Genomic DNA, 12,699 nt, shown 5'->3' with positions numbered 1-12,699 from the left:
AAGAACAGGTTTGATTTTCTCCACCTGAAAAATAATGTGTGTGAACTAGGTAACTTGTGATAATTGTAGGATCCTGCTTCACAATTTTTTTCTAGAGCCTTCCCCACATGATCACTTTCTTAGATCCTTCTCCTAGGGTATATTAGGAACACATATGATGTCTGGGTAGTGAAAACAGAAACATCTCTTTGTAGGACACCTGGGGAGGCCAAGTGGTACGTTGTCTTCAGTTCTGGATGAGCTCATGGCGGTAGCCCTGAAGACTGATTCTTACACTGCTGGCTAAGGATCTCAGGCTGTCTTCTGCTAAGTCCATACTGCACCCAAGACTGTGAGGACAACTTATTTTTGAAGCAAACAGAACAATAATGTAATTGGCCAATCCTCTTTATTAAATAACAAGTAAATAGTCTATATACAGCCACGTGTCTTGCACATGAGTGCTCTCCCTTCTCCTGTGAAAGCAACTCCATATGACCAAAGTACAGGCTAAGCAGCCTGCTCGAATGCCCTGTCATATGTGAAGTCAACCAGCAAGACACGTAGTTTATACTCTCATTCTGCCACTGCACATGCAAGAGAAAGTGAACCATTTCAATTCACAAAGACTCCGGTGAAGAATTACCAGCTTCACCTCAAATGCCCACATTGTGCTTCTAGACATCTCAACAATTCAACCAGCTGTTGCTTTTCAAAACATGTGTCACTTTCTTTGCATTTGGGTCAAACTCCAACTGTGAAGATCCACTGAAGAAATAGTAAAATCCTGGAAATAAAGACAAGGTAAATAAAGAGATTTTTTTTTTCAAATCAAAAAATTTGGCAACATGTAGAACTCAGAATAATAGATATTGAAAATTACAAAGTGTTTATAGAGTTTCACTATGTGTTAGGGACTATGATAAGCATTTTATATGGTTGTTTTTTCATCTTTTCTGCAACAATCCTATGAAGGAAGTATATCTAATTCCATTCCATAGATGATTAGATGAAGGCTCAAATTCTTCTTGCCCAAGGTCATCCCTGAAGACAGGTTGCAGATGGCACTGCATTCCTTCTCTCTCTGACAGGAGAGCCAGGTTCAGGTTATTCAGGTTATTCTGCTCCAATCAGACAAAACTCTCTGCTTCTTTGGAAACTATGACTCTTTATTTTTGCTTTTCCTTCCCTTTTCTCACATCATAGTCTGAGGGTCATTCGTGGCCCCAGAGAAGCACAGAAACCCTTTCCAAATACCAGAGGGCCCTTTATGCCTCTGCCATCATGGAGCTCAGGTTACCTTTCGATAAGAATCACCAGCTGCCAGCCATCTCTCTTTGAGTAGGGAAAAAAATATATCTTTCTAAAAACTTTGTGCACATGCAAAAGCAATTACAGTAAAGCCTTGGTTTGATTTGTTCCAGAATCATGCTTGGAAGCCAAAGCAGCCATACATCAAAGCGAATTTCAAGAACCATTGGCTCAGTTGTGATCATGTGACGTTCGGCATCACATACTACCTGTATTGCAAGGCATCGCTCACTTATCAAGTTAAAATTTATTAGAAATGTTTGCTTGTCTTGCAGAACACTCACAGAACAAGTTACTCACAATCCAAGGTTTTACTGTATTTGCAACTGAGCCGTGCAGGCAATGACTGATTACTCAGGAAAATCTCCCTGGGAATTAGTAGTAGCCACTGGATGGAGTGGAGGAGAAAGCCAGCCGGTAAGCGACTTGACCACACCACCCAAGGGGGTTTTATAACATCATGGTAATCCAAAAGATAACAGCTCTAGATGTGAGGAAGTGATACTCAAGCCCTTTGGTTTTATTCACATGGACAAAATATAGAGATTTGTGTTTCTTATTGTTATGATTCAAATCAACGTATTATATGAAGTCGTCATAGAATTGGTACAGAATTAGTAAGTTGAAATCCGGGGGAGGGAGGAAGGAATTAGTTAAAGGACACCGTCGTTACGAATTAACCCAATTGTCCTCTTCCCTCTGACACCAAGGGCCCCATTGCCAACAGAACACACATCCTCTTACCAAAGGCTTCAAAAGCAGCATCAACCGTCGAGTTAACACCTGGAAAGTCTTCTGCTATTTTCTTGGGGAAGTCTGGCTCCATGGACTGTCTCTTCTCATCAAATCTGCATCCAGTCAAATAAACAGAGCTCAGCATTGCACAGAGGCCATGTTACCAAAATTCTTAAGTCATGTCAGGTTTAATGTGGAATTCTAGTAAACTTTCCAAGTACTGCAAATAAATGTCAAACATGTTGAGCACTACAGAAATATGTGACTTTAATGGTGCTGCAAACTTTGTTTCTAGAACCATATCTCCATCAGGAGCAGAGACAACATCCTGATCTGGCATATTCTGCTTGTTACCATATTTCTTAAGCCTGGACAGAAAGGACCTTAATCATCTTTCAGTCACAAGCATAAATTTCAAGTTCTCTACCATACTTGGCTTCTATATGTCCTCCCCACCCTGCATGTCCGGATTTCCCAGGGCAGCCTCCTAGGAAAAGGGAAGCAGCAAGAAGGAAAGCACAGTGAATGTGTTTTGGATTCACTGGCTGGACCGTGGTAGATGTGCCGAGTCACGTGGGCAGATGGCCCAGGAATCAGCCTCTCTGTGAGTCCTGGGTTCTATCCATAAAACTGTACGGCTATTGCTCATCGTCCTCTTAAACAGCACTAATGAGTGGATGAGTTTAAAGGAAGCCCTTAATAGAGTAATGGGAAGATGAGACAAACACCCAGGGAGGCAACGAGTCCATAGGAAAGGAATGCTAAATTATGGCCTGGACTCTTGAGACTTCTTTCAATAAATAAAAACCCATCTGGGTTTGGGGTTTAGCAGGGAAGCTCCACGGACGTGCTGGGACTCAAGCCAGGAGTCTAGGGTGAGTGGGGGGGTGGGCACAGAGGAGAGAAGAGGCTGTCCAGGCAGGTGGGCCAATACTAGAGGGAAGTCTAGTCTGTTGCACACTCCCAAGGCAGGAGCACTTAAGAAATGTCCATTGCCAGGTGCTGCTGCATTTGAAAGTAAGCGTGTATCCATCCTCAGTGAGCCAGAAACCAGCCTGAGAGTGAGTGGAGGTTCCTCAAGGGAAGAACGTAATGTCCCTAATCATGCTCCATACAGAGTCATTCCCACTGCATCTTACCGCCAGTAACGGTCCCCTACAAAGAAGTATGTTTTCTTCTTTTCCTTATCAAAAACAGCGGCATCTATTTTCCTTACACTCCGAGGAAAACCCAGCGTGTGGATGTCTTTTGGATAACCTGCTCGTACCTCGGTTCCTTTGATGGCCCAGAACTGATTTCCTGTTAAGGAAAATAATTCATTGAATTATTTAATTATTTATAAATTATTTAATTATATATAAATTCATTTAATTTATAAAAGTTAAGCCTTTGAGTTTTAGAAATACTTGTTAGTGCCTTTGATTTTCATAGTAAAAATTTAATCCCCAGCTCAAAGTGGGCATTTAACAAAAATGTGTGGATGGAATCAATGAACACAAAATCAAAGAAGGGAATTTACAGCTCTGAGCAGTTTATATTGCTGTGTTCATTTTTATTATTTGTAAAATATAAATAAAATAATATCAGTTCCAGTTATTTCTTAATTGTCTTAGAGTAACAGTGTAGGCACAATGTGTGATAATGGAAAAAAATAGAGTCCTATTCAATTTTCCTGTGAAAGGGCTTATTTCAACAAGTTACAGAGATCATTATGTAATAATTACCTTTGAAAATTAAAACAATATCCTTGCTAGTCTCTTCATATGCGGCATCTAAGCCTGAAGGTAGCGATGGCCAAAACGAAGAGATCAAATAAAATCCAGGCTCAGGTGTCCTGAGGGACTTGCGCCACAAATGTCTGAAATACGAATAAAAAGAAATGAAAATTGAAAAACAGACCTTCACCTTGAGCATATTTTTCTCATTGACCTGCCTTACTCATCCTCCCCCATTTCCTCATCCTCTGGCTGGATGACAGGCAGAAATTAGATCTATTGCCAATGGGAAAATCTGTTTTCTTTTTCTTGGAAAGCTGGTACAAGACCTCTTGCCAAAGAAAAGTGATCCTACAGCGCAATTAATTAGCCAAGCATAACCTCTAAATATCTACAATTCATGTACAACTATGTGTGTGCTACAACATGGTAACACATTTTCTTTTATTTTTATTTCTTTTTATTTTAATGTTTAATTATTTTTGAGAGAGAGAGACAGTGCATGAGCAGGGGAGGGGCAGAGGGAGAGAGAGATACAGAATCCGATGCTGGCTCCAGGCTCCAAGCTATCAGCACAGAGCCTGATGTGGGGCTCGAACCCATGGGCCATGAGATCATGAGCTGAGCCAAAGTTGAACCCCAAATCGACTCAGCCTCCCATGGTTTACATTTTTAAAAGACAGACTGGTGTGTGTATATGTGTATATGTGTCTGGAAGTATTTTTTGCTATATGCATGGAAACCTCTGGAAGGTCAGACAGGGGTCCTTGATGGTGGATGAGTATGGGGACACCTAGGAAATGTAGAGTTAGTGTGGTGAAGGAGATTTGCTTTCTACTTTCTTCCTATTTGTGCAGCTTGAATGTTCTCTCAAGTGCATGTTTATCCAGCAGAGAAGAAATTATTGATTAAATGTAATGCTCTCCTGATGCCATTTTTAAAGGAGGTAAAGATAAAGTTCTGATTCTGAAGTTGGACTTTTGAAAAGCAAGCGTGACTTATAGAAACAACAAGGAAAGGACAAGAATGTATATCAAAAGAGTAGATAAGGAAATAGAATCTTCTGGTCTGACCTGTCTTTAAAGAACAGGATTTCTCCTCTCAGAGAACTGATGGCATCAAAGGACAAAGTAGGGTCACACATGGCTGGTGTTTCAGGTCCTGGAGGCACAGATTCTGTGGGCACCGCAGGGCCATCAGGGGATGAAGGGGGAGGACCTAAAGGAAACAGATGTGGGGGTCAAACATAAGGCAAATGGGATGCTTCCATCAATTTCTATACTTTCCAACCACTCTCTGAGTGCGCTGAGCTGAATTGCAAGCATTTTAAAGCTTTCCTGAAGACAATTACCGCAAAGCTCTGGTGCCTAATTTTTCCAGCATCACTCACCATACAGGGACTGGATGCCGTTCACATCATCTTGGGAAAGGCGGAAGCGGGTCAGGTCTGTGAGCGCATTGTAGACGGGGAACATCAAAGCTCTGGGGTCAGCCGAGTGATAGAGACCCAGGGAATGGCCAAGTTCATGAGCAGCCACAAGGAATAAATTGGTTCCTATTTAAGAAATCATAAATAATTAGTTCCTTGTTCCTTAAGTACATGTACATGACACAGGTCAGCTGTATTATATTGGTTTACTTCCTAGAAGCACACAGGGCTTTCTTTGCCTTGTTTTTGCTTAACTGATTGATGGACTGATAACACACTTAATGGAAAGCCAAGCGTTTTTCCAGGCTCATTCTTGAAATCAATCTTTGAGACAAAATATCCAGCATGTCCACCTCCTTCCCTCTCCCGCCTCGGAAGCCTATTTGCTTCATGAAAACAAGGTCCTCTTTCTTGTACTCTGGAATGGAACCAACCCACTTGTTTAGCACATTCATAAATATTTCTCTTTATTTGTCAATGAAAAGCTAACCACTCTTTCTATGCATTAATGTTTGCCAGTTATAGTCTCAGTTAAATGAATCACAATTTATTCAACTCTATCCTGAAACATTAAGCAATCATACTCTTGTTATATTCCATTGGACGATTGCCTGCATAATTTTTCAACCCTAAGATCATTATTAAGTACCTATTGGGTCTGGAAATACTAGTAATGATAATTATCATAGGGCTTGCAAGATTGATCTAAAACATAGCATGCCTAATCAAGCCTAGCGTTTGTCACAAGAGAGACTTTGACAACACAAACATTTGCTGTATTCATATTTTTTCCTTCATATTATTTTTTAAAAAAGCCAGGATGCTGAAACTGGAAGTTATTGGGTAATTACATTTGACATATGCTATTTGTATAGCTTATGATCCTACTGAAGTCCTCATTTGAGACTTTTCAAGTAGAAGTTGTTAATTGGATCAAACCAAAGAAAGTTATCCAGCACTAACCTCACATTTGTACTCTCCATAGATACTCTGTTTGCAGTTTGATTATAAATCCCAGTAGGTTTCAGGAGTTAATATTACTTGTTTTAACCAGTTATTTGAAAACTTTGGAAGCCAGTCCTCAGAGTGTACAGTCATGAACTGAGAAATATTCTCCTACCTAAAAATGTGGACATTGTACTTGGGGACTAGTGTTTTCCTTTGGAACAAGTCCATAAAAACTCCTCTTAACCTAGACAGAGTAAAATGCTGATTTACCAGAAAAACCTAAATAGGGACCTCAGTTTCTGGAATTTAACTCTCATATCCATTTTGAAGAATAAAGAATAAATTTCTCCCAGTTTGGACATAAGCAATATCAAGGGCCCAGATTAGAGCAGAGTCAAGGCAATATGCTGTCCCTTGGATATCTGTGATTCAACATAACGAGAAAATACTCTTAGGAATGGTCCTATGATCATACTAGAACCACAGTTATCACAAAAGTATTTTAATGATGCTCCCATATTGTGCTTACCAAGACAGAAAATAAACTTTTTAGACATATGAAAGCTTTCTTAATAATGATCCAAACAAAAATACATTCTGCTAATTCTTGAGCCATTTGGGAAATCCAGAACACCCCACTTGTTGATGATTTTTAGCTAATCAGAATCTTCTAAATCTAAAACAAAATAATGCACCAAAATCATTCTGAGAGACGTGTGACTGACCTGATGTGTCCCTTGTCCACTGTTCATCATCGTCAAAGTGAGCGTCTCCATTAATGCCGAGCCCTGGAGCGTAGGCATGACCCAAAATATTTCCAGGTCCATCAAAAGGGTTAAAGTCTCCATGATCTAACAGAGAAAATGTTTTTGTTGCAAAGATAGGTAATTAAAATACCTTTGGAATATTCCCACCCCCCCCCAGCCCCCACAACAGCACTAAATAAATGGATGCATTTCATATTGTTTTTGTTTTTTACCTCTAACAGCAAAAAAGATCATTATGTCAGCCTCTCCTTCAAAAATCTTGGAGAAAGTAAGTGGCGTCACCTCTGCCCAGACTTCCAGAGCCTTCTCAATGGCAGAATCAACAGCCTCTCTTGGCAAATCCAGTGTATAATTCACAATCCTTTAAGAGAAAAATTGAAGATACTATTTTCTCCCCGATAGTAATTTGTAAAATCACAATGTGATGTGAACACCTCTTGGGACCCGTTACCTGTAGGTAAGGTGAGTTTTCCTCCACTTGGGCATGCCTGGGAAGGTGGAGAACTGGCCAACGTCAGGAACACCACACCTGGGCTTGCGTATCATCGCCAGAGTGTCAGGGTCCGGCTTCCCCGTCACCTCCAACCCGAGGAACTTCTGCATTTCTCGGATTTTTTTAACAACAGGACCGCTGTCCCTGCTTCTAACAAACTGTTTCACATCCTTTGCAAAGTTGTAGTAGTTCTCTAGGTATTGCTAATGGGATAATAAGTATAGTTGTGATTTTTAGCCTTTCCAACTAAATTGCAATTGCACAATTCATCTAGTCTCAGTATTCCCCCCAGTTCACTAAAATCAAAATAAATGTCATGTTCTGTTCCATTCTTCAATTACAGATTCCTCCTCACTTCTGTTTTGTCTCTGTAACTAAATAATGTCTGGAGCTTAGTCTACTCCCCAAGCAATGACAATGAAGTGGAGGCTGATATAAATATCTAGTGAACTTAAGGCAGAAACACAAAGCTAAAAGGGCTTCTTTGGGCATAATTGTGTTTCAGTTATGTTTATTCAAGTCCTTCAACTCCCCACTTTGTGCTTTTCCCAGGCACCTGATTTATGAGAGGAAGTTGGATAAATCTCTGGGTCTGAGCACAACACTAGCCATATAAATACACAGCTAAACTTCCCCTAGATTCAAATGCCTAAAGAAGTTCCATCGCAAGATACATTTGATTACGCTCTCCTCTCGCACCCCTGCATCTCAAGCCCAGTGCCGCTCCTTCCAGGGTGGCCAGGATCTTAGACAAACACCTAACATTTCTGCCCTTTGCTCCTGCATAAAAGGAAACAGCACAGTTGCATGGGGACACCCCCTCCACATCCCACACTTCCTAACTCTGTCCCTGAACTTCTCCACAGTGACCCCGAGCATCCCATGTGTTCCCACTTGGCCCTGCCATGCATTGTGGGGGACGGATGCATCCGTCAGCTACCTGCACAAGGTCCATGCTGCTGTCCCCATCCTCTGCAGCTCGGTCCACTGGGTAGGCTGAGCACGCGGCCACACAGAGCAGCAGTAGAGTGAGAAGAGACTGCATTTCCACGGGCTCTTCTTGGCTCTATGTCGTCTTGGTGCTTTGCTCTCTGCCTACCTTTTCCTGGGTCTGCCGTCGGAGCCCTGACTTTTATAGGGTGACAGTGTTGGTTTAGGTCACCCACAGCTTGACTCATGACTGCTTTCATCCGAAGGGCAGCAGGACCATGGCCAAAAATTCCATATCCAAAGTAGGATGATACAACCTACTTTACTAATTTCTCTGAACCTTTCCAATTTTGCAAATCAAAACAGTGATTAAGCTCCAGGAAATGCTTCCTGTCTTCGCAAGAAGAAAACTGGAGCTATTTTTTTTTTTATTCTGGAAGGAAAAAGTGACTGGAATTTACTAGACAGCTTCTGTTCGTGGTGTTTGAGAGGAGAAATAGGCTGACTTGGTAAAAGTCAGAATTGGCTAGGACTTTTAAGCAGTCTTATTTTAAGAAAAACATACTTAAATGTAATGAGATGCAAGTAAATGAAAAGTTGTGCATATGTAGCTAGAGTCTGATTAGTTTCTGTCAAAATGGAAAAACCAAGATCAAGAAAAACTTGGAAGGGAGAGTTCAGTTTTTGAGTCTTTGATTTAAAATACATGCTATTGGCATCTGGTTGGATTTGCTAGTTTTTGAGGAGTGAGCTCAAGGGCAGGAGAGAACAAGGACTGTGAAGAAGAGAGTGTATCCCTCCTCTTCTGGTCTGTCCTGGTCTGTGCCCAGCTTATGGACAGGTGACCTTCCTGGGACAGTGACTCTGTAAAAGCAGCGGCAGTATCGAATGAACTTCTGTGCGCAGGGCCTGAAATTCTGTCAGTATCTCCTACACATTTCTTACTCTCTTTTAGTCCCTTTCTCTCCACCTTCCATTCAAATTCGTAGATGCTTTGAATTTAAAAAGAAAGCCACCCTGAAATGTCTCCCCAGTGTGCTCACCTATTTTCTCTTTTCTCTTCTTCCCTTTCTCTCCCTTCCCCTCCCCTGCCTTCCTCTCACTCCTTTTGTGTCCAGCAGACTGCTGCTCACGTGGGCTGTGTAACAGGTACTTGTCTGGAAGACCGGAGACACCCACAGTGGGAGACCTGGTTGAACGTTTTACAATCCCCCAGCTACCTCTCCCGGACCCACCTGTCTCCCTTACCCCTAGGAAAATAAGACAAAAAAAGAAGTGTAAATCGTAGAGAGCAAAATTCACACTTATTAAACGTTGGCTGAGTGCACATTTTATTTGTCATCATGTTTTGCTTTTTCTTCGTCTGGTTGCCTATCTGCGTGCCACAGATCAGACAGCCTGCAAGCGGGAACCGTGGAATGACCCACGTGCTGTCCGTGTCGGGAACACTCAGTAAGTGCAAGTGTTGCTCCCGCTAGTGCATCTCTTTGCATTTTCCTTGTTTGCTCTATTTTTTGTATGTTTCTGAATAAACACCAGAGACATCTCATGGAACATGCATAAGACATGTGGTAAGATCTCCCGAACTGGAGGCGGACAGGTGTCTGATGGCCAGCAAGCAGGGACTCTGCACTGGGTTAGCATCCGTGTTCAGACTCGATTCTATCCAAAGACACCTCATCCCTTCAGAGGAGAGAATTTGGGTCTCATCTTGACTGAAATCAGGGGAAACACTGGTCCCCACTGCATAGCTGAGGGAGTGGGGCAGGGAAGGGGGTGGGCGGGCAGAGGTGGCCTGGTCGGGGCTGACACAAAGAGCAGTGGCAGGCACAGCTCTCAATACCTTCTGGATTAAGGGTTTTCTTTCCTACATTTTCTCTGGTGTCATAACTCAGAAAACGTATCTCAAGGTTACAGGGAAACCTTACAGATATCATGTAGATGTTCCCAGATGTTCAAACATGATTGGCCCAATGGGCCGTGTTGTTGTTTCTGAAATAAATGCAAAAGTCTGCTCTTGCAGAATTTGTCTCATTACCAAACAGCATCAGAGATGTCTCAGGAACTCCTGAGCCTCTGGAAGAGTTTATTTTGGTTTTAGTGGTACCTTGCCCCTGCCTCTCTGGCACATGTGTCCTGCGCAGCTGTGGTGGTGAGGTTTACCTGGCTGACTCCCCTCCATCGCCGTGACTTCTCGTTCATTTCCGAACTCCTAGTGGTGAGTGCGGTGCCTGGCATAAAGCAGGTTCCCCCAAAAGGCTTAAAGAATTCATTAATATATTAATTATAAATGAAAGGCTCACAGGACAAAGCAAAGAGGTGAATGAAAGGTCCAAAAAAATCTCACAAATCATGCAGATGTTTCTAAATCCCCAAAATTTACATGTCATCTTTACCAAATACCCTTTTAACTGGATTCTTCTGCTTTATTTTCTTTGAAAAAGATTTATGCAATCATCTTAAATCTCTCTGATAAAGAATAAATTGAAGGCTTGTGTACTCTAATCCTCATTCCTATGTCTGTAAAATACTCAAAGATTGCAGCATTGAGGGGTTTTCTGACAATGCATGAGAGTCAGTTTGCATTTTGTAGATTAAATTTTAAAAGCAATGCATAAATGAGGAAGATAGGTCAGTTACAGGGCAACTGGGTGGAAGGAAGAAGGAAGAGAAAAATATACCAAATGTAGAGGGGATCTGTGAACACGAGGAGAAAAACATTAGCTTTTCCAGCCCAGCAGTGACAATGGTCACTGCACAGAATGACCATGTATCACATGACTGAATACATACAAGGCTCAGGTGATGGCAGGTGGAAGAAAGGTAGCCTGCAAGGATCAGGGGCCTGGCAGGAAACTTAAATTTGATCTGATCCAAACTCGGGTTCAAAAGCTGGCAGTCCGTGCAAGTCTCATTCCATCTGATAACTTTTCCCATTCATCTTCCTACTCATCACGCTTCTTCATGACTAATCAGACAAGATGATACATGAGGCTCTCTACGGCCAGCCGACAAATCGCTCCTTCAGCTCCACATGCATTTATCATGTGTCCGAGTCTCCGCCTTTAATGTTTCGGAACCCCCCCCCAAGTGTACATTTAGAGATAATAAGCAAAAGAGAAGTTCAGAGAAAATGTAACCAAATTATCTATTTAAAAACAGGAAAGAAGGAAGAGGGGGATGAAATGAAGGAATGAAGAAAGGAAGACCATGTAGCTGAGGTGATTCCTGCATAATTAGCTCTGCATGGAAGCAAGAGAAAAAGTGTGTGGGAATTATGCAGAAGGGAAGATGTTTCCTCCACAAAAAGCCCACTGAAGAAAGCCACAGAGGAGCAGACACGAAAGAAAGTCCAGGAAGAGAACAAAGTCAACAAAGTTGAATGTCTGTTTGGAAAATGACAGAATTAATTTTTTACTGAAATAAAAAGTGTGTGAAAGGTAGTAATGAAAAGTGAAAAATTAATATGTGGACAGGCAAGTGGGAGCTCATTCGTGGAAACCCATTAGTCTCCAGCTGAGGCGTTTAGTTTATTCTGTTGGTGATGGGAAGCCATGTTTCTATAAAATGTGTAAAATACAGTTTTATGTAGTCAATAAAATTTCATATTTTTGTTATAGGAAAATACAGAATATCAAAAAAGTTAGAAGCAGAAAAGAAATCATAAATAGTTATGCCACAAAGAGAAAAACACAATGAACACTTCACTGTACTTCTTTCTAAGTTTTAGTTTTTTACATCATGATGATCAGGAAGAATTTAGAAAATTGTATCTATTTTTTCCACAATTTTGAATCTTACAGGCCAGAAAGGAGTACTAGTAAGGCACTATATGTCCTTTGAATTATAGGATAAACATGATGCTTATAGGTTTTCTAATGTATGTTTTTCATAGTTGACATCTGACCACAGATGTTAATTTTCAGGAGTATTTGCCATAGAAACGTCCCAACATTTTAGTTGGAAGATGAATCAGAACAGAGAAGGGAATTAGGAACAGATAACATGGGCACGTGGATGGCTCAGTCTTTCTTCATTTCTGAGAGCATAATGACTCAGATCACTCAACATGAGTGGTAAAAATGTCGAAATCCATCACTGACATTCCTGGGTGGTGGCAACGGCCTTTGTGTGGCTCCGGGCAACTCTGACATTATGGAAAGAAGGGGAGTGTTTTGTAATGTTCTTGGCATAAATATTTCAGTTGTACAAACAGAATAACACAAATTGAAGTTTTTAGTGGTACTCCAACGGGCAGCATATTCCGACTGATGGAAAAGATGTTGCCTAGGAAGCACGTTTTCTGTTGTGAGGGTCACAGTGGTGGCAGCACAGGGGGGGCACAGCCATCTTTCCTTTAGAAAACCGACTTGCTGGGGCACCTTGGTGGCT

The 12,699-nt window shown here is 41.5% G+C and overlaps 1 protein-coding gene across 1 annotated transcript; it reads right to left on the bottom strand.

Annotated features, from left to right (window-relative positions):
• Positions 1–376: 376 nt before the first annotated feature.
• MMP3 (matrix metallopeptidase 3) lies at positions 377–8,461 on the bottom strand. The gene is made up of 10 exons (XM_029914666.1): positions 8,318–8,461; positions 7,336–7,580; positions 7,097–7,245; positions 6,843–6,968; positions 5,131–5,295; positions 4,814–4,958; positions 3,750–3,883; positions 3,165–3,324; positions 2,035–2,138; positions 377–766 (listed from the first exon to the last, which is right to left on the bottom strand). Exons 1-10 carry the CDS (start codon positions 8,420–8,422, stop codon positions 666–668), a joined length of 1,434 nt encoding a protein of 477 aa, XP_029770526.1. The 5' UTR covers positions 8,423–8,461; the 3' UTR covers positions 377–665.
• Positions 8,462–12,699: the final 4,238 nt, after the last annotated feature.

The sequence above is a fragment of the Suricata suricatta genome, chromosome 11 (assembly GCF_006229205.1).
Source record: "Suricata suricatta isolate VVHF042 chromosome 11, meerkat_22Aug2017_6uvM2_HiC, whole genome shotgun sequence".
NCBI classification, from domain to species: Eukaryota; Metazoa; Chordata; class Mammalia; order Carnivora; family Herpestidae; genus Suricata; species Suricata suricatta.
The sequence above is the reverse complement of the archived record's forward strand: the minus strand, read 5'-3'. Positions and strand labels throughout refer to the sequence as shown.

Coding starts and splice junctions, on each gene's coding strand:
- MMP3 (XM_029914666.1), bottom strand. CDS start 8,422: ATGCAGTCTCTTCTCACTCTACTGCTGCTCTGTGTGGCCGCGTGCTCA. Junction 4,959..5,130: donor CGGCATCCAGTCCCTGTATG/GTGAGTGATGCT, acceptor TGTTTCCTTTAG/GTCCTCCCCCTTCATCCCCT. Junction 767..2,034: donor TGCTGCTTTTGAAGCCTTTG/GTAAGAGGATGT, acceptor CTTTATTTCCAG/GATTTTACTATTTCTTCAGT.